The sequence below is a fragment of the Natrix helvetica genome (genome assembly GCF_964273705.1).
Source record: "Natrix helvetica genome assembly, chromosome: W".
NCBI classification, from domain to species: Eukaryota; Metazoa; Chordata; class Lepidosauria; order Squamata; family Natricidae; genus Natrix; species Natrix helvetica.
In genome coordinates, this window is record NC_138555.1 from 82,388,955 (window position 1) to 82,412,743 (window position 23,789).

At 47.8% G+C, this 23,789-nt stretch overlaps 1 protein-coding gene across 1 annotated transcript in view; it reads right to left on the reverse strand.

Annotated features, from left to right (window-relative positions):
• MYH7 (myosin heavy chain 7) overlaps window positions 1-23,789 on the reverse strand; it is an 80,802-nt gene that overhangs the window by 18,349 nt on the left and 38,664 nt on the right. Inside the window, exons 18-27 of the mRNA XM_081968902.1 lie at window positions 19,639-19,726; window positions 15,633-15,750; window positions 14,638-14,761; window positions 12,286-12,422; window positions 9,579-9,834; window positions 6,141-6,383; window positions 4,138-4,314; window positions 2,494-2,639; window positions 2,303-2,393; window positions 746-1,135 (exon numbers count right to left, since the gene is read on the reverse strand). Of these exons, the coding sequence (XP_081825028.1) occupies window positions 746-1,135; window positions 2,303-2,393; window positions 2,494-2,639; window positions 4,138-4,314; window positions 6,141-6,383; window positions 9,579-9,834; window positions 12,286-12,422; window positions 14,638-14,761; window positions 15,633-15,750; window positions 19,639-19,726 (1,770 nt within the window). The remainder of the gene's footprint in view (window positions 1-745; window positions 1,136-2,302; window positions 2,394-2,493; window positions 2,640-4,137; window positions 4,315-6,140; window positions 6,384-9,578; window positions 9,835-12,285; window positions 12,423-14,637; window positions 14,762-15,632; window positions 15,751-19,638; window positions 19,727-23,789) is intronic.

The following is a 23,789-nucleotide window of genomic DNA, read 5'->3' on the forward strand; positions in this document are numbered from 1 at the left end:
ATGGATTGAGTGGATGGATGGATGGATGGAAGTATGGAAGAATTGGTGGGTGGGTTGGTGGGTTGATGGAGGAAGGAAGGAAGGAAGAAGGGATGGATGGTTGGGTGGATAGATGGGTGGATGGATACATGGATGGATGATAGGTAGACTGGATGAATGGATGGATGGATAGGTAGATGATAGGTAGATTGGATGGATGGATGGATTGGGTGGGTGGATGGGTGGAAGGATGGGTTGGTGGGTAGGATGGATGGAAGGAAGGAAGGAAGGAAGGAAGGAAGGAAGGAAGGAAGGAAGGAAGGAAAAAGGAAGGAAGAAGGGGTGGATGGATGGACAGACAGCTGGAGAAACAAGTCTTGACATGCATTGAACAACTACTCCTATCATCCTTGCAAACATGGCTCTGCTGGTTGAGGATGATGGAAGTTAGGACCATGATATGCCATGGCATACTTTAAAAAGTACAATGGAATGACAAAGTTCAAAGAAAAAGAAAATAGGAGGAAGGTTGAGTAAAAACTCAAATCGTTGAGAGCCAAAACATTGTGGAGCAGATCCCCTTCAGATGTAGGAACAATTCATATTCTCCTCATCTTTTGGGCTCTTCCACCTTTCCAAATTAATTATGACCATGTCTCCATCTCCAAAACCCAACCTTGTCCACGAATCTGGATTTCCCTCCACCCACTTCTAAAGGGCAGCTGCACTGGGGGTCCCACCCACCACCTCTTCATTAATGTCGGACCTTGGCTTTCACGAGCTGCTCCATGTTGGAGGCCATGTCGTCCACTTCTAGCTTCAGCTCGCTCTTCTCCTTCTCCAGCTTCTGCTTCACCCGTTGCAGGTTGTCGATCTGCTCGCCCAGCTCGGCCACGGAATCCGCGTGCTTCTTGCGCAGGGTGGCCGCCGTGGCCTCGTGCTGCAGCGTGGCCTCTTCCAGGTCCCGCCGCATCTTCTGGAACTCGGCCTCCCGCTTCTTGTTCATCTCGATCTGCACCGAGGTGGCCCCTCCGGCTTCCTCCAGGCGCTCGCTGATCTCCTCCAGTTCTCGCGAGAGTTCGGACCGCTGTTTCTCCACCTTGGCGCGGGCCGTGCGCTCCGCCTCTAGTTCTTCCTCCAGCTCCTCGATTCGTGCCTGGGTCAGGGAGAAGGAGGTCATTGAATGGTTCGGAAAGTAGACTTCACCTGAGTTAATTTAGACTCAGAATTAATCTGATATCTCCAGATGGCCAAACTCAAACCCAAGATCCTAAGAGTTTCCAGAGAAAGACATTGGAAACGCAAAAAAAAAAACGTCCTGGAGAACCAATAATTTAGATAGCACCAGAGGTGGGTTTAATTTTACTGCTGGTTCGCTGCGCACTGAAACTCTGACCATGCACGCAGCTTGCACACATGTATGCGGCTTAGAATATGTGACTAAATAGGATGGCATAGAGCAGCGGCAGGTGGATGGGGCCCACCTGTAGGTCGCCAGTACCTGCTTGCCTGAACCGGTCCAAACCGGCTGAATACCACCAATAGGTAGAACCCACCTAGATTAGAAGTTCTTGAGTACTTCAGCCCATGAGAACATTTTTGGTATTATGGCTATTGATTAGTGGAAACAGAGAATGGTACCAGTGAGAACCTTGGTACTTGTGGGCACCGTGTTGGAAATTCTAGACCTGGGGTGTCAAACTCAAGGCCCGTGGGCTGGATCCGGCCCACAATGTGGTTGGATCTGGCCCACGAGACCGATCTGGTCTACCCAATGCAAAGAGAAAATGCTAAAAGTTTGGAGAGGGGCGCCAAGCTGGCCACGCCCACCCAGTCGGTCATGCCCAGTGACATCAAGCTAGCCATGCCCACCCAGTCAGCCATGCCCAGTGAGTGGTGTCAAGCTGGCCGCGCCCACTCAGTCGGCCATGCCCAGTGAGTGGCGTCAAGTTGGCCACGCCTATCCTGTCAGCCATGCCCAGTGAGTGGTATCAAGATGGCCACGCCCATCCAGTCAGCCATGTGCAGTGTGTGGCGTCAAGCTGGCCATGCCCATCCAGTGAGCCATGCCCAGTGAGTGGCATCAAGCTGGCCACGCCCACCCAGTCAGCCATGCCCAGTGAATGCTGTCAAGCTGGCCATGCCCATCCAGTTGGCCATGCCCACCTGGCCCCACAAGGTCAATCAGAGCCCTGATGCGGCCCTCAATGAAATTGAGTTTGACACCCCTGTTCTGGACCTTATCCAAAAATGCTGTTGTCTAGTTTTGATCTAGATTTTTGTTGTTAGAGAAACCCCCTCAACGTAGACTTGGACTTTGTACCTGTAACTCTTTGAGTTTCTTCTGCAACTGGGCGGCCAAGGATTGCTCATCTTCGATTCTAGCATTCAAGGCGCTCAACTCAAAGTCCTTCCTGTGAATCAGGAAGGGGAACCAGGTTGGATCCAGTGGTCAAGAGATGGAAGAGCAGCTTCCACCTCCAAAACTGGGTATTGGAAGGGCGAGACACCTACTTTTTCAGCTTTTCGTCAAGTTGTTGCCTGTCGTTCTCCAAATCCATGATGCTTTCTTGGGCCAGCTTCAAGTCCCCTTCCAGCTTCCTCTTGGCCCGCTCCAGGTCCATGCGGATCTTCTTCTCCTGTTCCAAGGAACCTTCCAGCTGTCAGGACAAGAAAAAACCAAATCAGTGAGGTCAATTCTGTAGGAGGAAGACCGGAAAAAGGCCTGAAAACAGCCGAGAAAAACAGTCGGAAAGCAGCCTGAAAAGGACCCCAAAAAGGACGAAAAACGGCCCACAAAAACAGCCTGAAAATGGCCTGAAAACCAGCCAAAAAGGTCTGAAAATGGCCCCAAAACAGCCTAAAAATGGCTCAGAAAATGGCCAAAAATGGCCCAGAAAAGCAGCCTAAAAATGTCCTGAAAAACAGCCAAAAACAGCTCAGAAAACCGGCCTGAAAATAGCCCAGAAATGGCCTGAAAAACAGCCTGAAAATGACCCAAAAATGACCCAAAACAGCCTGAAAAACAGCCCTGAAAACAGCCTAAAAATGGCCCGAAAAACAGCCTGAAAAATGGCCAAAAACAGCTCAGAAAAACAGCCTGAAAATGCCCCCAAAATGGCCTGAAAATGGCCGAGAAACCAGCCTGAAAATGGCCTGAAAAATGGCTAAAAAGGCCTGAAAAATTGCCCTGAAAACAGCCCCAAAATGGCCTGAAAACAGCCTGAAAAATGACCAAAAACAGCTCAGAAAAACGGCCTGAAAATGCCCCCAAAATGGCCTGAAAATGGCCAAAAAACCAGCCTGAAAATGGCCTGAAAAATGGCTAAAAAGGCCTGAAAAACAGCCATGAAAACAGCCCCAAAACAACCTGAAAATGACCTGAAAAACGGCCTGAAAATGCCCTCAAAATGGCCTGAAAATGGCTGAAAAACCAGCCTGAAAATGGCCTGAAAATGGCTTAAAAGGCCTGAAAAATGGCCCTGAAAACAGCCCAAAAATGGCCTGAAAACAGCCTGAAAAATGACCAAAAACAGCTCAGAAAAATGGCCTGAAAATGCCCCCCAAATGGCCTGGAAATGGCCGAAAAACCAGCCTGAAAATGGCCGAAAAACCAGCCTGAAAATGGCCTGAAAAATGGCTAAATAGGCCTGAAAAACGGCCCTGAAAACAGCCTAAAAATGGCCTGAAAACAGCCTGAAAAATGGCCAAAAACAGCTCAGAAAAACAGCCTGAAAATGCCCCCAAAATGGCCAAAAAACCAGCCTGAAAATGGCCGAAAACAGCTCAGAAAAACAGCCTGAAAATGCCCCCCAAATGGCCTGAAAATGGCCGAAAAACCAGCCTGAAAATGGCCTGAAAAATGGCTAAAAAGGCCTGAAAAACAGCCCTGAAAACAGCCCAAAAACAACCTGAAAACGACCTGAAAAACGGCCTGAAAATGGCCCGAAAAAACAGCTTGAAAACAGCCCAAAACTGGACTAAAAACAGGCATACGCACACCAGCTAGCTGGACTTCGAGTTATTGGCCCTCCGATTTGGGCACTCGGTGCCGAAAAGATTCGCCCTCACTGCTCTAGCATCTTCTCACCTGGAAATTCCCTCTAGGAAAACATGGAACGAACAAAATTTGTGGCATGGCAAGGTTGGTGTACTTACATCATCCACCTGCTGTTCCAGTTTGACTTTGGCTTTGGTCAAGGTGTTGACCTTGTCTTCTTCAGCTTGAAGGTCATCCAGAGCTTGCTGGTGGGCCTCTTGGAGTGCCTTCTTCTCTTTGGTTAGCTTGGCGATGATCTCATCCAAACCAGCCATTTCCTCCGTCAGGTTCTTCACCTACAGTCGTATGACAACCTATCAACACCAGCTCCCTGGGGGCTTTCAAAATTCAAACCTTGGTGGACACCTGAAGATCTGGCGACTGAGTTACCCAGGTCCCCTCTAACAGCGGAGGCTTCAGGTCAGTGGATCGTGTCTCTCACAATCCACAACTCTTTAAGGAACAATGAAACCTTGTTACTTTGCTGCTTAAATCCAAGGCATTAAAGTTAGTTAAGGATCCAAGTGGCGAATCACAAAAGACCTTTTTTTTTATCATCCGCTGGAATAAATAGTACCGTATCAGGGAAATAATGGACGAATGTAGTCTAGGGCTGTCACCGCGTTTACGTGGTTTTCTAGCTGTGCTGAGATTTATTGCGCATGCCACAGTTCTTATCGGCAATGATTTACTGCGCAGGTCCCACATTCCTTCTTAACTTTCTCTTCTGATCTTTTGTTCGCCTGCCAAGGGAGGTAGGCACAGAGCTCTGCCTGGATGTGATTAATTCAGTTAGCAAGTTTGTATTTTTACTTTCTTTTATATTAAAATGTTTTTTTATTAGATCATGCCTCGGGTTTATTTTTCGCTTATTTCAAAAGTATGCTGCAAGGAAATTCCACGGTCCACACTCTGATAATTCAGAGCGGAATTCACACCCTAACAAGGGCAACTATTTGTGTGTGTGTGTGTGTGTGTGTGTGTGTGTGTGTGTGTGTGAGAGAGAGAGAGAGAGAGAGAGAGAGAGAGAGAGAGAGAGAGAGAGAGAGAGAGAGAGAGAGAGAGAGAGAGAGAGAGAGAGAGAGAGAGAGAGAGAGAGAGAGAGAGGGAGCGCACCAAAGGTGGATTGCTGCCGGTTCAGCCCGGTTCAGCCGGACCGGTAGTGGCAGTGACGGGAGTCTCCGCTCACCCGCCTGGACACTTGTGTGCATGCACACAAGCGTTTTGTGCGAGAGCAACAGCAAACCGGTAGTAAACTGGTTAGCAACCCGCCACTGGTGTGCAGATATTTCTAACTAGCCGATAACCTGGCGTTGCGCGGGTATTTATTTATAGGAGGAAAATGTCCGGACCAAACGTAATTTCTAATGTTAGATATTTCCCCTTACTAGAGGGAGCCGCCTTGTGGAGTACTGTGAAGCCGTTACCATGGCAACTCCACCGTGCTGTACAGTAGAAGCCATTTTACGGCAGGACGGTAGAAGCCATTTTAAGGCACAACAGGCTGTATCTTAACACACACCCCGAGGGGTGTTAGGGGTGTCTTACCCCCACGGTATTTGTTTCCAGAGAGGAAGTCATCTGTGTACCAAGTTAGGTTGAAGTTGCTCGAGGCGTTCCAGAGTTATGCTGGGACACGCAGACATTTTTTATATTGATAGATTGTGGGATCATTGGTGCTCTCTGAGCTTGGTTGTTTTCCCCACAGACATTTCATGACCCAACTAGGTAACATGATCAGTGCTAGAAGGGAGGTGGGTTTGCTCTCTTTATAAACAGAGCAAGCCTGCTTCCTTCTAACCACTGATGATGTTCTCTAAGTGGGTCATGAAACATCTGGAGGAAAACAACCAAGCTCAGAGAGAAACTAAGGACCCCACAGCCCTCCTCCTCCTCCTCCTCTCCATAAACCCACTCCCTTCTAGCCCTGATGATGCTACCTAGTTTGGTAATGAAATGTCTGCAAGAAAACAACCGAGCTCGGAGAGCACCGAGGACCTCACAGTCTTCCTCCTCCTCCTCCTCCTCCTCCTCCTCCTCCTCCTCCTCCTCCTCCTCCCCACCCAAGGTCAGCATTTCCATACCTAATAGACTTTGGATTCCACACCAAATCCATCCTCACCTTGTTCTCCGTGGCGTGCTTCTCCTTCTCCACCTTGGCCAAGGTCAACTCCAGGTCATCTATATCTTTCTTGAGTTCCGAACATTCGTCTTCCAGCTTCCGCTTCTTGGCGGTCAGTTCGGCGTTCATCTCCTCTTCGTCCTCAAGCCGTTCGGTTATCTCCTTCACCTTGGCCTCCAGCTGGATCTTGTTTTTGATCAGCTGGTCGCAGCGTTCCTCGGCGTCGTTCAGGTTGTCTTGCTCCTAAAAAGAGAGCAGAAGGAGAGATGAAGAACTGACTCACCCCCTCAGTATGGAATGCCTCAACCTTGGCCACTTGAAGACGAGCGGACTTCAACTCCCAGAAGTCTACGCTGGATGGAGAATCCTGGGAATTGAAGTCCACCAGCGGTGGGATTCTCTTAGGTTTACCACCGGCAGTGACGTGCGGTGAGGTTTATGGCTGGTGAGGCACAGACACAGTGGTGGGTTTCAAATTTTGTTAGACTTCAACTCCCCGAATTCCACAGCCAGGCACGCTCAGTTCCGATTTAAAGCGACAACATTTGTTTTTCTCCTTTGCGCCCTCTACTATGAGGCAGGAGAACTACGTGCCTCACCTACGTCAGGAATTTTTAGGCTTTTAAGCCTTGCTTAACTCTGCTCGAGTGATCATAAAACGCCTAAAGTCAGACTAGATGAGGCATTGAATTTCATTTTATTAGATAGTGCCGAATGTTCAAGTTTGTCAAGATCCTTCTGTATCTTTAGCCTATCTTCTGGAGTGTTGGCTATTCCTGCCAGCTTGGTGTCATCTGAAAATTTGATGAGTTCCCCATGTATTCCCTCATCCAAATCATTGATGAAGATGTTGAAGAGTCCTGGGCCCAAAACAGAGCCTTGGGGTAAAGCCCAGTACTCTTCAACATCTTTATCAATGATTGATCTTCCTTCCTTCCTTCCTTTTTTGCTTTCCTGCCCCCCGCCCCCCTCCAATCCTTTTCCTCTAGCCAATAATACCATAAACTCCATACGGAGTAATATTCAGATTCTTCTTTCTCTTTTAGTTCTTTCGTGAGCCTATCCATCTGTGCACATTCCTTTTTGTTTTTTAAATTCCCTTTTCTTTTGTTGGTGTATAATTATTTTTTGTGCGGAGGTAATTCTCGCTGCCGGGATCGTGTGTAGAATCAAATATCTAATCTATTTTTTTTTTCCTAATTTCCTTTTATAATTCCTAAAAAAAATAAATAAATCAGGTTTTTGTGCAATTTGGTATGCAGTCATCTCCTCTAGCCAATCTTTTATTGTATTATTTCCCAATATTTTTTTCGCAGAGGTGCAAGTCCACCACATATGGGAATATGTTCCATGTTGTTGGTTGCAGTTCCAACAGATAGGTGAGCAGTCCGGGAACATTTTCGCAATTCTCGCTGGTGGAAGGTGCCACCTGTAGAACATCTTGTACATGTGCTCTCTACGTGCCCTTGCCATCGTTAATTTGTCATTTATTTCAACAAAGAGGACTAGGGGACTGGAGGCTAATACTTATGAAGAACGGTTGCAGGAACTGGGTATGTTTAGCTTAAGAGAAAGAAGGACCAGGGGAGACATGTTAGCAGTCTTCCAATATCTCAGGGGTTGCCCCAAAGAAGAGGGAGTCAAGCTATTCTCCAAGGCACCTGAGGGTAGAACAAGAAGCAATGGGTGGAAACTAATCAAGGAGAGAAGCAACTTAGAACTGAGGAGAAATTTCCTGACAGTGAGAACAATTCATCAGTAGAACAGAAGTTGCCTCCAGAAGATGTGAATGCCCCAACACTGGAAGTCTTTAAGAAGATGTTGGATAGCCATTTGTCTGAAATGGTATAGGGTTTCCTGCCTAGGCAGGGGGTTGGACTAGAAGACCTCCAAGGTGCCTTCCAACTCTGCTATTGTATTGTATTGTATTGTATTGTATTATTTCCCAATATTTTTTTCGCAGAGGTGCAAGTCCACCACATATGGGAATATGTTCCATGTTGTTGGTTGCAGTTCCAACAGATAGGTGAGCAGTCCGGGAACATTTTCGCAATTCTCGCTGGTGGAAGGTGCCACCTGTAGAACATCTTGTACATGTGCTCTCTACGTGCCGTTGCCATCGTTAATTTGTCATTTATTTCAACAAAGAGGACTAGGGGACTGGAGGCTAATACTTATGAAGAACGGTTGCAGGAACTGGGTATGTTTAGCTTAAGAGAAAGAAGGACTAGGGGAGACATGATAGCAGTCTTCCAATATCTCAGGGGTTGCCACAAAGAAGAGGGAGTCAAGCTATTCTCCAAGGCACCTGAGGGTAGAACAAGAAGCAATGGGTGGAAACTAATCAAGGAGAGAAGCAACTTAGAACTGAGGAGAAATTTCCTGACAGTGAGAACAATTCATCAGTAGAACAGAAGTTGCCTCCAGAAGATGTGAATGCCCCAACACTGGAAGTCTTTAAGAAGATGTTGGATAGCCATTTGTCTGAAATGGTATAGGGTTTCCTGCCTAGGCAGGGGGTTGGACTAGAAGACCTCCAAGGTGCCTTCCAACTCTGCTATTGTATTGTATTGTATTGTATTGTATTATTTCCCAATATTTTTTTCGCAGAGGTGCAAGTCCACCACATATGGGAATATGTTCCATGTTGTTGGTTGCAGTTCCAACAGATAGGTGAGCAGTCCGGGAACATTTTCGCAATTCTCGCTGGTGGAAGGTGCCACCTGTAGAACATCTTGTACATGTGCTCTCTACGTGCCGTTGCCATCGTTAATTTGTCATTTATTTCAACAAAGATGATTAGGGGACTGGAGACTAAAACATATGAAGAACGGTTGCAGGAACTGGGTATGTTTAGCTTAAGAGAAAGAAGGACCAGGGGAGACATGATAGCATTATTCCAATATCTCAGGGGTTGCCCCAAAGAAGAGGGAGTCAAGCTATTCTCCAAGGCACCTGAGGGTAGAACAAGAAGCAATGGGTGGAAACTAATCAAGGAGAGAAGCAACTTAGAACTGAGGAGAAACTTCCTGACAGTTAGAACAATTCATCAGTGGAACAGAAGTTGCGAATGCCCCAACACTGGAAGTCTTTAAGAGGATGTTGGATAGCCATTTGTCTGGAACGGTGTAGGGTTTCCTGCCTAGGCAGGGGGTTGGACTAGAAGACCTCCAAGGTCCCTTCCAACTCTACTATTGTATTGTATTGTATTGTATTGTATTATTTCCCAATTTTTTCCCGTTCCGCCAATTCTATAGTGTACCCAAAATTTGTCGCCCTGTTATCGTCATTGCTTTCACAGTTTCTTCTTCCGTTTTAAATTTTAATAAATAATGATATACTTTTTCATCAATTTTGGGCTTGGATTGTCATGTGGTCAACATTGTTCTTGACCTAACATCACAACCTAGCTATGAGGAGGACCCCTTTGTGACTTACTGTCTGAACTTGTAATTGTAGGTCGTTCTTCTCCTGCAACAAGGAGACCATCTTCTCCTCCAGCTCCTTCCGACGGGTTTCCGACTTCTCCAAGGCCTCTTTCAACTTGGCCAACTCTTCCTTCATGGCCACCAACTCTTTCTCTGTCTCTGCGCTCTTCAACAGCGGTTTGATCTTGAAGAACAACTTCATCCAGGGCCAGTTCTTCACTACCATGAAAGCCCGGATGTTGTATTGAATCACTAGCAGGGATTCCCTGCAAAATAAGTGTAGAGGGGAGGACCATCAGACCAAAGGATCACAGACCTTGATGTCATAGGCTTTCCCATGCACTGACGAGGTTACCAAGCATGGTGAGGAGACGTCTGCAAGGAAACAAACCAGCTTGGAGAACACCAAGAACAGAGGTGGTTGTTCAACTTGTAAACCATGACTATTATCAAGTTGACATAGAAAAGGGAGGAGAATTCCATGCATACCTTCGACCAGAGTCGGATCTCATATTTCTACAGCCGGCGTGTGGGGTGCAAAGTTCACCAGCCTGCTGCAGCACCTCGTTGGTGGATATGATTTATGACACAGACTGAGGGGAGGGGAGACACAGGGCTAAAGTGCAGGGACCATAAACCGGAAATCAGTTTCAGCTCCGCAGAAGAACATGCCAAAATGTTGATCCTAATAAATGACTGGATTTCTTTTGAACTTTGTCTCGAGGCTCGTAAATTAATTAGGTCACCTTTTGGAAACTTCACAGTGGTATTCAGCCGGTTTGGACTGGTTTACTCAAACCAATAGTGGAAATCGTGATTGGGCCTGCTCCCCTGCCCCAGCTCTATGCTGTCCTATTTAAGCACATTTTTGAGGCTGAGCGCATGCGCGGAAGGCACGCCTGTGAGCAAAGCACATGCACGGAAGGCAGGTAACATGTATGGAAGGGGTCCGCATGTGGGGCGAACCAGTGGTAACAAAATGTGAAACTCATCGTCAACTGTGAACCCAATCATTCAAGCTGAGCTACAGATATTCTCAAGTTTCAGAACTTCTCTGTTCCATAAACATTACGGAAATCTGATCTAAGTGGACAAGAAGCTACCGCATTTTTCGGAGTATAAGACGCACCGGAGTAGATGACGCACCAAGATTTTGAAGAGGTAAATTTAAAAAAAGTTTTTGCACTCTGCAGACCTCCTAAACCCTCTGCACGCCTCATTTTTTGTGAAAAGCGGGGCATGCAGGGAGTTTGAGAGGCCTGCAAAGTCCTCCTGTGACTGGGGAGGGGGCAAAAATAAGCAAAAAATGGGCTGGTTTTTGCGAAAATGGACCTGTTTTTGCCAAAAAAAGGGGCATGCATAGCCTTTAGGAGGCTTGTAGAGTGCTCCTGGGGGCTGGGGGAGGGACGAGCAAAGAAACGGACCATTTTTCACTCGTTTTCGCCCTCCCCAGCCCGCAGGAGCATTTTTCTGGCCTCCCGAACCCTCTGCAGGTCCATTTTTATGAAGGGGCAGGGATTTGAGAGGCCAAAAATGCTGTATTCGGTATATAAAACACACCTAGATTTTCACCCTCTTTTTTGGGGGGGTGGGAAAGGTGCATCTCATATTCTGAAAAATACGGTATTTCATACATTCAAATAAATTTGAAATAATAAATAATAAATAAATCTGGAGGCATCTCGTTCTTCCTATAAATCTGGAAGCTACTTCAAAACAAAGAGTATCTTTATACCAAACCCTCCCTTCATCCATTCACGTTCTCCAAATCATGACGAGGCCTAGCAGAATTAAGAATCCAGCCAGAAGTGGGTTTCACATGATTTTAACACCGGTTCACCACGCACTGAAACGTGCACGGCTTGCACACATGTGGATAAATAGGACGGCAAAGAGCTGGGGCAAGTGGGCAGGTTCACCCACAGGGTGCTACAACCGGTTCGACTGAACCGATCTGATCCGGCTGAATACCCCCACTGAATCCAGCCCGCAACAGTAGAACTGGGTCTATGTTTGAACCAAGATGAGTGAGTGTTGTGGCCCAGCAGGATCCGGTTGAGCTGCTGATGGACTCGGATAGCGAGGAACCATATGAGTCTGCCCTGGATGATGTGGAGGACCCTGTGCAGGGTTCATACTCAGAGCAGGGACCAGAGAGGCTGGTTGGTCACCAGGAGGCGCCTGAGGCATGGAGCAGTGGGGAGGATCAAAGGCAGATTGCCCCTGATGCTAGATTGAGAAGGGCTGAGAAACGGAAGCAGCAACTCCGTAGGGAGACTCACAGAAGATGATTAAGCACAGGTGGTGGCGGATTGGCCCCTCCCAAGAGAGATTATAAGTGAGGCGTTGGGAGGGGACATTTGCAGGAAACAACCGTTCGAATTAGTAGTTACGAAAATCTATCTGTGTATTCTAGCCGTGTCTGTTCGTTTGGACTGTCTGCGTTGCTTCATTTGAATTATCTGGGTTGCTGCAGAGCTACTCTATTGAACGTGAGTTGTCTGGGCTCTCAGCCAAAGGATTCGTTATCTCAGTAATTAAACAGTGGCAAACAGCCAAGCCTGTGTTCTGGTTTATTCACAGGCGTTGGGGAGGGGGTTCAGAACAGTGAGGGAACCCAGAAATGGTCACAGAAGGCCTTAGCAGAGAGTTCACCGCCGAAAAGGACCTCCTCCAGAGGAAAGAACCCTACCCAGGACGACCACCAATGGACTTACTTCCGTTCCATGATCTTCTTGAATTCCATCCTGGCCAACACACCGCGGGATTGGGCTTGGATGCGAGTGATGATCCGGGAGAGGCGTTCGTCCCTCATTTCCTCCAGCAGTCCCAGGAGACCAGCCTTGAAGAACACCTGGATGGAAGCAGATGAGAACATAGAAACATACTGTCAGGTTTCCAAAAAATGCCCTAATTGATTCATGAGCCTCGAGCCGAGTTTCAAAGGAAAACTAGTCATTTATTAGGAGCACTATTTTGGCAAGACCTTATTGCAGTCAGATCTGAGCCTCATTTGAATTATAGCTGAACTTTACCCCTGTTCCTTCCCTCCCCTCAGTCTGTGTCATAAATCACATTCCCCAATGAGGTGCCCCCCTCCCAAGTCTGCTGCGGGAATCTGAGATCCGACTCTAGCCAAAAGTATGCGTGGAATGCACTCCCCCCTCCTTTCCTCACAATGTCAACATTGAATAATAAGTCCCAACGTTGCTTTTTCAAGAGGCAACTGAACTTTCTAGTTTTCCTTTGAAGATGTTTCGCTTCTCACTTCCTCGGCTCTGACTGGATGGTGGGGAATGGAAGGATCACCCACCATCCAGTCAGAGCTGAAGAACCTTCTTGGATGAGAAGCGAAATGTCTTCAAAGAAAAACCAGAAAGTCCAGTTGCCTCTTGGGGGAAAAAAGCATCTTTGGGACAACCACAACCTGGTTGACTGAGAATCCCTAAATAGACATTTCATGATTGAATAAGTTGGAAGGGATCTTAGAGGTCTTCTATTCAACCCCCTTCCTATGGCAGGAGATCCTACACAATTCCAGACTTTCTTTCGGCGTGATGGGATGGCTACATAGAACGAATAACAGAACAACAGAAGGGAATAATCAGATGGAAAAGGACGTTAGAGGTACTCCAGTCAACCCTCCCACCCAAGCAGGAGAAATAATAGAATAACAGAATCAGAAGGGACCTTGGAGTCTTCTAATCCAATTTCCTGCTCAGGTAGGAAGCTACCATTTCATACAATTCCTGCAACCAGCTTCTTTCTTTTAACGGACCCATAATCCCTATCGGGGTGGAGTCTGGGCAACTGAATGGAGCTGAGTCTCTACTGGCCAGATGCCCTTCCTGTTGCCAGTGCGGAGTTCTTTTTCAGCAAATATATTCCCATCGTGCCCAGAGAGAGAGAAATATCTGCCTCTACCTAGAAATCGATCTCACAGCCTCCCGATTGTGAGGCGAGATCTCCACCTCTAACACAATTCCTGCCATATTTTAGCCTCTTAATCATCTTAGTTGCTCTTTCTAAAATCTTTTTCTCTTCTTCAGATTCTTCCTAAGATGGCTGCCGTCGTCTCCCACAACCCAATGGGAATTTATACCGCCTTTCCCCCAAAATAAGACAAGGGTCTTATTTTCTTTTGACCCCTGAAATAAGTGCTTGGTCTTATTTTCGGGGAGGTCTGATTATTTTTGAGGTCCACGCGACCCATGGATCAGCTGATCCAGAGAGGACTGGAGGTTCTGTCACTGTTTCTGTCACACTTTTCAAGCCCTAGCATCGCTGGGCCTTCCGCTCTATTTGCGGCCACCACTAAGAGAAGGGGCGCGGTACCTAGGGTGACAACGCTAGCTGCCTGTCAGATTTCCTAATGATGCCCTAATTCATTCATAATTATCGAGCCAAGGTTTTAGTACAAAACCAGTGATTTATCAGGTGCTCATTAGGCAATATCTGTTCACAGTCAAGCCTGTGCTGTGCTTGATTTTCTTCCGAACTTTACCCCCTGTTCCTTCCCTCCCCTCACTCTGTGTCATAAATCACATTCCCCTGTAAGATGCACCCCTCCCGAGCCGGCTCCAGTAACCTGAGATCCGACTTCAGCCAACAGTACGCGGGGAATGTACTCCCCCTCCTTTCTACCATAACACGGGGAAGTTGACATAGGGTTTACGGGAGTAGCCTTCGTGAGGCTGTTCTGTGGGGATGACAGGTACATGTGGGGCGCATGGGGCATGTTTCCCCTCCCCCAGGAAATGGCAGGGACCGGCTGCGCATGCATTTAAATATTTTAGGGGAGGGCTTATTTTGGGGGAGGGCTTATTTTGGCGCATGCACTCAAAAGCGCGATTGGGCTTATTATCCGGGGAGCAGTGGTGGGTTTCAGCCAGTACAGCCTGGTACAACCATACCAGTAGTAGTCGGGAGCAGCGGCCACCTGTAGCGACGGTAAGCAGCAGTAGCGACGATAACAGCAACCCGGGGAGGTCTTATTTTCGGGGGAAACAGGGTAGAATGAAGCCCATTATCTTGTTCCAAGCAACAGAGTCTTTCAATTGTTGACTCACCTTGGTGTGTCCAAATTTGTACTGGCTGTGGTCAATGTCCAGGGAGCCCAGGAGTTTCTCTGCCCCCTTCCGGCTGTCGATGAACTGACCCTCCGGAATGGCCGCCGGGTTCAGGATGCGGTACCTCAAAAAAAAAAAAAGCAAGGGAGAGTCACCAGTCCCTCTTCTGAATTTTTCATTCAGAAAATGCCATTTTTTAAAAGAAATATCTTCTGCCAAGATATTTGGCACTTTTCACTTTTAGATACAGCTAGTCCTCAACTTACAGCAGTTCATTTAGTGACTGTTTGAAGTCACAACGGCACTGAAAAAATGTGACGTAGGATCATTTTTCACATTTTCAACTGCTGCGCCATCCCCACCGTCACCTGGTCAAAATTCAGACGCTTTGAGAACTGACTCACATTTACAACCATTGCAGTGTCCCTGGGCCACCTGATCCCTTTTTGCGACCTTCTGATAAGCCAAGTCAACGGGGGGAAGCCAGATTCGCTTAACAACGGTGTTCCTAATTTAACAATGGCACGGATTTGCTTAACAACTGTGGCAAGGAAGGTCGTAAAAACGGGACCAAAATTCACTTGACAAATGTCTCACTTAGCAACAAAAAAAGTGGGGCTCAATTGTTGCCGTAAGTCGAGGACTGCCTGTAGCCATTTCTATAACAGCAAACCTGTCTAATCGGTAGACCCCAAAATCAAAATTTCATTTTTTTCATTCCCCCCCCCCACCTCGAGCACAAAGTCCAGAAACGGTTTCCAAGTTTTTCCCCTCCTCGAGCACAAAGTCCAGAAACGGTTTCCAAATTTTTCCCCACCTCGAGCACAAAGTCCAGAAACGGTTTCCAAGTTTTTTCCCCACCTCGAGCACAAAGTCCAGAAATGATTTCCAAATAGAAATGAAAGTCATGGTTTTTTTCTTTAATCTTTTTTTTTTAAATGGCTTTTCCAAAGGTCTCAAAAGCCCATCCCCAAATTCCTGAAGTCCGGGCTTACCTTTGCCGGAAATCCCCATAGAGGATCCGGTTAGGGAATCCTTTCCGGCAGATACGGATCCCTTCCAACACTCCGTTACAACGCAGTTGGTGCATGACCAAAGCATTGTCTATCATCCCTGCAGAAGATGGAGAAAAAGCCGGTAGGCGCGAAAATAAGAAGCCAGTCCTCATTGAGGAAGTATCGGAAGACGATGAGGGGACCTTTCCTAACAGGATGCCATCCATACGGCTTACCAGTTCAGTATAACCAGACATACCACATATGTGGGTATATGCATAATCCTTTATTTCTTTATTTCTTTATTTACAGTATCCTGTTATACTATGTAATGTATATTGGAGGCGATAACCCCTTTGAGAGCTGAATGCAACAAAATTTCACTTTAATGTATGCTGATTAGTGTACATTCAAAGTGACAATAAAGTTATTAGTCCATTCCGTTCTATATTCTATTCTATTCTATCCCATTCCATTCTATATTTAATTCTATTCTTACCTTTACCTTTATTCTATTTCTATTCTATTCTATTCCATTCCATTCCATTCCATTCCATATTTAATTCTATTCTTACCTCTATTCTATTCTATTCTATTCTGTTCTATTCTATTCTATTCTATTCCATTCCATTCCATATTTAATTCTATTCTTACCTCTATTCTATTCTATTCTATTCTATTCTATTCTATTCTATTCTATTCTTACCTCTATTCTATTCTATTCTATTCCATTCCATTCCATATTTAATTCTATTCTTACCTCTATTCTATTCTATTCTATTCTATTCTATTCTTACCTCTATTCTATTCTATTCCATTCTATTCTATTCCATATTTAATTCTATTCTTACCTCTATTCTATTCTATTCTTACCTCTATTCTATTCTATTCTATTCTATTCTATTCCATTCCATTCCATTCCATATTTAATTCTATTCTTACCTCTATTCTATTCTATTCTATTCTATTCTATTCTGTTCTATTCTATTCTATTCCATTCCATTCCATATTTAATTCTATTCTTACCTCTATTCTATTCTATTCTATTCTATTCTATTCTATTCTATTCTATTCTATTCTATTCTTACCTCTATTCTATTCTATTCTATTCCATTCCATTCCATATTTAATTCTATTCTTACCTCTATTCTATTCTATTCTATTCTATTCTATTCTTACCTCTATTCTATTCTATTCCATTCTATTCTATTCCATATTTAATTCTATTCTTACCTCTATTCTATTCTATTCTATTCTATTCTATTCTTACCTCTGTTCTATTCTATTCTATTCCATTCTATTCCATTCTATTCTATTCTATTCCATTCCATATTTAATTCTATTCTTACCTCTATTCTATTCTATTCTATTCCATTCCATTCCATTCCATATTTAATTCTATTCTTACCTCTATTCTATTCTATTCTATTCTATTCTTACCTCTATTCTATTCTATTCTATTCTATTCTATTCTATTCTATTCTATTCCATTCCATTCCATATTTAATTCTATTCTTACCTCTATTCTATTCTATTCTATTCTATTCTTACCTCTATTCTATTCTATTCTATTCTATTCTATTCTATTCTATTCTATTCTATTCTATTCTATTCTATTCTATTCTATTCTATTCTATTCTATTCTATTCTATTCTATTCCATTCCATTCCAGTCTATTCCATTCTATTCCATTCTATTCTATTCCATTCCATTCCATATTTAATTCTATTCTTACCTCTATTCTATTCTATTCTATTCTATTCTATTCTATTCTATTCTATTCTATTCTATTCTATTCTATTCTATTCCATTCCATTCCATTCCATTCCATTCCATATTTAATTCTATTCTTACCTCTATTCTATTCTATTCTATTCTATTCTATTCTATTCTATTCCATTCTATTCCATTCCATTCCATTCCATTCCATATTTAATTCTATTCTTACCTCTATTCTATTCTATTCTATTCTATTCTATTCTATTCTATTCTATTCTATTCTATTCTATTCTATTCTATTCTATTCTATTCTATTCCATTCCATTCCATTCCATTCCATTCTATTCTATTCCATTCCATTCCATTCCATATTTAATTCTATTCTATTCTATTCTATTCTATTCTATTCCATTCCATTCCATATTTAATTCTATTCTTACCTCTATTCTATTCTATTCTATTCTATTCTATTCTGTTCTGTTCTATTCTTATCTCTATTCTATTCTATTCCATTCTATTCTATTCCATTCTATTCTATTCCATTCTATTCCATTCCATTTCATATTTAATTCTATTCTTACCTCTATTCTATTCTATTCTATTCTATTCTTACCTCTATTCTATTCTATTCTATTCCATTCTATTCTATTCTATTCTATTCTATTCCATTCCATTCCATTCCATTCCATTCCATTCCATTCCATTCCATTCTATTCTATTCTATTCTATTCTATTCTATTCTATTCCATTCCATTCCATTCCATTCCATATTTAATTCTATTCTTACCTCTATTCTATTCTATTCTATTCTATTCTATTCTATTCCATTCCATTCCATATTTAATTCTATTCTTACCTCTATTCTATTCTATTCTATTCTATTCTATTCTATTCTATTCTATTCTATTCTATTCTTTTCTATTCTATTCTATTCTATTCTATTCTATTCTATTCTATTCTATTCTATTCTATTCTATTCTATTCTATTCTATTCTGACCTCTATTCTATTCTATTCTATTCTATTCTATTCTATTCTATTCTATTCCATTCCATTCCATTCCATTCTATTTTATTCTATTCTTACCTCTATTCCATTCTATTCTATTCCTATTCCATTCCATTCCATTCCATTCCATAGTTAATTCTATTCTTACCTTTACCTCTATTCTATTCCATTCTGTTTTGTTCCGTTCTGTTCCATTCCATTCCACTTTACTCCTACTCTACTCTACTCTACATTGCACTACACTACACTACTGTTGTGGCCTGTCGGCCACCGGCCCCTCCAGCTGCCGAATCAGAGGAGGAGGAGGAGGAGGAGGAGGAGGAGGAGGTGTGGGAGTTCAGGATCAGCATCAGGGCAACTTGGGAGCTCCAAGAGGGGAAGAGGAAGTGGAGCTGTCAGAGAGACAGAGACAGCGCCTGGGCCGTCCGTCAGCCCTCAGGTGGAGAGTCAGCAGCCCCCAGGCCTGGAGGTTTACTTCCTCTGGGAGGGGCCGTTCACCGTCCACTGGTGGCCTTACTCCCAAGTCGACCCCTGTTCCTTAGCCTTTCCCTTCGTCTGGCGACTCTGCGCATGTGCACACTGGGAACAGGCTCCAACTGTTCTTCTGCCTCACTGATGTCAGACTCCGAAGGCAGCTGATAACTGTCGGATGGCCCTGGCCCTCTCTCTGCCTCCGACACAGAGCCCTCCTCAGAGCCTCCCCCAGACTCATGGGCACACTGGGAACAGGCTCCAGCTGTTCTTCTGCCTCACTGTTGTCGGACTCCGAAGGCAGCTGATAACTGTCAGACGGCCTTGACCCCCTCTCTGCCTCCGACACAGAGCCCTCCTCAGAGCCTCCCCCAGACTCATGGGCACACTGGGAACAGGCTCCAGCTGTTCTTCTGCCTCACTGTTGTCGGACTCCGAAGGCAGCTGATAACTGTCAGACGGCCTTGACCCCCTCTCTGCCTCCAACACAGAGCCCTCCTCAGAGCCTCCCCCAGACTCATGGGCACACTGGGAACAGGCTCCAGCTGTTCTTCTGCCTCACTGTTGTCGGACTCTGAAGGCAGCTGATAACTGTCAGACGGTCCTGTCCCCCTCTCTGCCTCCGACACAGAGCCCTCATCGGAGCCTTCCCCAGACTCCAGGACTGGCCCAGGTTCTTCCCCAACCCTCCTCAATGTCCGAATCGGCTGCTGGCTCTGCTGGTCGCTGGTGGGCCACAACCCACCCAGAGTCGCTAGATGAAAATGGGCGGGCATGGAGGAGCTTGAGGTCTGGGGGTGAGGTCTCACCTGGCGTTTTGGTCTCGTTGGGGATAATGCAGCGGACGAAGTGGGGGTGGGTGGAGCGCAGGTTGGTCATCAGTTTGTTGAGGTTCTCCTGGGTGGAGGGCAGAGAAGGAGAGTGGGAGTTTTACGCTTACAGGGAAAGGAGGAGGAATGGGGGAAACTGAGGAAGGGGTGGGGGAAGGGAGGAGGGGAAGGGAAGGGAAAGGGGGAAAATGCAAGAATGGGCCGATGGTTTACAGAGGTTGGTGGGGAAGAACTTCAGCGAGGCGAGAAAGAAAGGAGATAAACAGGGAGGGTGGATGGATAAGGGAAGGGGAGGAGGGAGAGAGGGAGGGGAGGAGAGGAGAGGATGGATAAGGGAGGGGAAGGAGGGAGAGAGGGAGGGGAGGATGGATAAGGGAAGGGGAGGAGGGAGAGAGGGAGGGGAGGGGATGAGAGGAGAGGATGGATAAGGGAGGGGAAGGAGGGAGAGAGGGAGAGGAGGATGGATAAGGGAAGGGGAGGAGGGAGAGAGGGAGGGGAGGGGATGAGAGGAGAGGATGGATAAGGGAAGGGGAAGGAGGGAGAGTGGGAGGGGAGGATGGATAAGGGAAGGGGAGGAGGGAGAGAGGGAGGGGAGGAGAGGAGAGGATGGATAAGGGAGGGGAAGGAGGGAGAGAGGGAGGGGAGGATGAATAAGGAAAGGGAGGGAGAGGGAGGAAAGTTAGAGGAGAGAAAGAAGGAAAAGTTGGCAGAGGAAGAAAGGAGAGTGGAGGAGAGGAGGGAGAGAGGGAAGAAGGAAGGAAGGGGTTAGAAAGGGGAAGGAAAGTAGAGAGGAAGGGAGTACAGGGGAGAGGAGGAGAGGGAAAGGAAGGAAGGAAGGAAAAGGAAGAGAGGAAGACCAATGGCTGAAGGAGGCACCCAAACTCGAGATCAGACGAGGCCTCGGATGGACGGCGACCGTCCAGAAGGAAGAGGGAATCATCCAAGGGAGAGGACCCCTCCGCGGAAGGTCCCTGACGGCCCCCTCCCACCAAGGGTTGGGCTCTCCTTACCCTGTGCAAGGCCGACACCGTCTGGAAGGAAGAGCCCTTCTTCTTATGAGTCCCCTTCCCCTTGGACTCCAACGCTGCCGAAGGGAGGAGAGAAAGATGGATGAAAAGCAGCCTCTCCTTCCTTCCCTCTCCCGCTCTCTCCTCCCCTCACCCTCCTTCTCCTCCCCTCACCCTCCCTCCTCTTCTCTCCCTCTCCGCTCTCTCCTCCCCTCCCTCTCCTTCCCTCCCTCTCCCCTCCTTCCCTCCCTCTCCCTCTCCTCCTTCCCTCCCTCTCCCTCTCCTTCCCTCCCTCTCCCTCTCTCTCCTCCCCTCACCCTCCTCCTCTTCTCTCCCTCTCCCGCTCTCTCCTCCCCTCCCTCTCCTTCCCTCCCTCTCCCGCCGCTCTCCTCCCCTCACCCTCCTTCTCCTCCCCTCACCCTCCCTCCTCTTCTCTCCCTCTCCCGCTCTCTCCTCTCCTCCCTCTCCTTCCCTCCCTCTCCCTCTCCTTCCCTCCCTCTCCCACTCTCTCCTCCCCTCACCCTCCCTCCTCTTCTCTCCCTCTCCCGCTCTCTCCTCCCCTCCCTCTCCTTCCCTCCCTCTCCCGCTCTCTCCTCCCCTCACCTCCTTCTCCTTCCCCTCACCCTCCCCTCCCTCCTCTTCTCTCCCTCTCCCGCTCTCTCCTCCCCTCCCTCTCCTTCCCTCCCTCTCCTCTCCTTCCCTCCCTCTCCCGCTCTCTCCTCCCCTCACCCTCCCTCCTCTTCTCTCCCTCTCCCGCTCTCTCCTCCCCTCCCTCTCCTTCCCTCCCTCTCCTGCTCTCTCCTCCCCTCACCCTCCTTCTCCTCCCCTCACCCTCCCTCCTCTTCTCTCCCTCTCCCGCTCTCTCCTCCCCTCCCTCTCCTTCCCTCCCTCTCCTGCTCTCTCCTCCCCTCACCCTCCTCCCCCTCACCCTCCCTCCTCTTCTCTCCCTCTCCCGCTCTCTCCTCCCCCCTCCCCTCTCCTTCCCTCCCTCTCCCTCTCCTTCCCTCCTCTCCCTCTCTCCTTCCCCCTCCTCCCCTCCCCTCCCTCCTCTTCTCTCCCTCTCTCCCGCTCTCTCCCTCTCCTCTCCTTCCCCCCTCCCTCTCCTTCCCTCCCTCTCCCTCTCTCCTTCCCTCCCTCTCCCGCGCTCTCCTCCCCTCACCCTCCCTCCTCTTCTCTCCCTCTCCCGCTCTCTCCTCCCCTCCCTCTCCTTCCCTCCCTCTCCCGCTCTCTCCCTCCCCTCACCCTCCTTCTCCTCCCCTCACCCTCCCTCCTCTTCTCTCCCTCTCCCGCTCTCTCCTCCCCTCCCCCTCCTCCCCTCCCTCTCCTTCCCTCCCTCTCCCGCTCTCTCCTCCCCTCACCCTCCTTCTCCTCCCCTCACCCTCCCTCCTCTTCTCTCCCTCTCCCGCTCTCCTCCTCCCCTCCCTCTCCTTCCCTCCCTCTCCCTCTCCTTCCCTCCCTCTCCCGCTCTCTCCTCCCCTCACCCTCCTTCTCCTCCCCTCACCCTCCCTCCTCTTCTCTCCCTCTCCCGCTCTCTCTCCCCTCCCCTCCCTCTCCTTCCCTCCCTCTCCCGCTCTCTCCTCCCCTCACCCTCCCTCTCCTTCCCTCCCTCTTCCTCCCACCTTCTCTTCCTCTCTCCCTCCCTCTACCCCTCCTTCTCTCCCTTTCCCTCCCTCCCTCTCCTCCTCTCTCTCTCTCCCTTTCTCCCTCTCCCTCCCTCTCTTCCTCTCTCTCTCCCTCTCTTCATCTCTCTCCCCCTCTCTCCCTTCCCCTCCCTCACTCCCTCTCTCTCCCCCTCTCCCCCTTCCTCCCTCCCTGTCTTCCTCTTCCTCTCTCTCTCCTTTTCCCCCTCCCACTCCCTTCTTCCCTCTCTCCCTATCCCTCCTTCTCTCTCCCACCCCCTCTTCCTCTCTGTCTCCCTTCCCCTCCCTCTCACTCTCACTCTCTCTCTCACCCTCCCTCCCACCCTCTCTTCCTCTTCCTCTCTCTCTCTCCTTTCCCCCTTTCCCCTCCCTCTCCCTTCTTCCCCCTCTCCCTCCCACCCTCTCTTCCTCTCTCTCTCTCTCCCTTTCTCTCCCTTCCCCTCCCTCTCCCTCTCCCTACCTCTCCATCCCTCCCTCTCTTCCTCTCTCTCCCCCTCTCCCTCTCTTCCTCTTCCTCTCTCTCTCCTTTTCCCCTTCCCTCTCCTTCTCCCCTCTCTCCCTTTCCCTACCTCTCCCTCCCACCCTCTCTTCCTCTCTCTCTCTCTCCTTCTCTCCCTTCTCCTCCCTCTCTCCCTCTTCCTCCCTCTCCATCCCACCCTCTCTTCCTCTCTCTCTCATCTGTCCACCCCACGTTCCATACAGTCACGCTTGGCTTCCTTTCTCCCTACCTGGAAGGCTGAGGAGCGAAGACGAGTCCTTCCGCTCCTAGCCTTCAATCTCGTAGACCAGAAGGTTGGTTTGAAGGCATCGGGGGCCTCCTCTCTTATCTCCGGCCTCCTCCCCACCCATCCCCTCCACCGCACACCCATTTTCCCTTACGTGCGTCCGCTCCGGCGTAGTTGGCAAAGAGATTGGCCAGGAGCTTCATGGCTGACTTCTGGTAGAGGCCGACCACGGTCTCGTTGAGGGGGTCCTTGTTTTTCTGGAGCCACCCGTTGATGTTGTAGTCCACCGTGCCGGCATAGTGGACCAGGGCGAAGTGGGCCTCGGGTTTGCCCTTGATGACTCGCGCTTTGCCGAAGTTGGCCGACTTGCCCAGGTGGTTGTCGTAGAGTTTGGCCTTGAAGGTCATGTCGCTGGCCTTGGGGAACATGCATTCCTCTTCCAAGATGGACATGATGCCCATGGGCTGGAGGAAGGAAAACCAAGGAGTTACAACGCCCTTCGGGATCTCGCCGCGGGTTAACAAGAGGGGCAGCCTCGAGATCGCGGAGGTCGTGGATCTTGAAATATTGAAAAGGCAGAATATTATATTTCCCCTGGATCAGAAATGGGGAAATATATATATATATTTAAGGGCAGGAAGCAGACTCCCTCTTAATAGCCCCCACCTTGGTTATGGGCGTGGCCTAGTCGACTTTACATAGCAAAGGTGGGATTCGCCTTCCGCAGAAACTTGGCCCCTGGGAATTCAACCCAACTT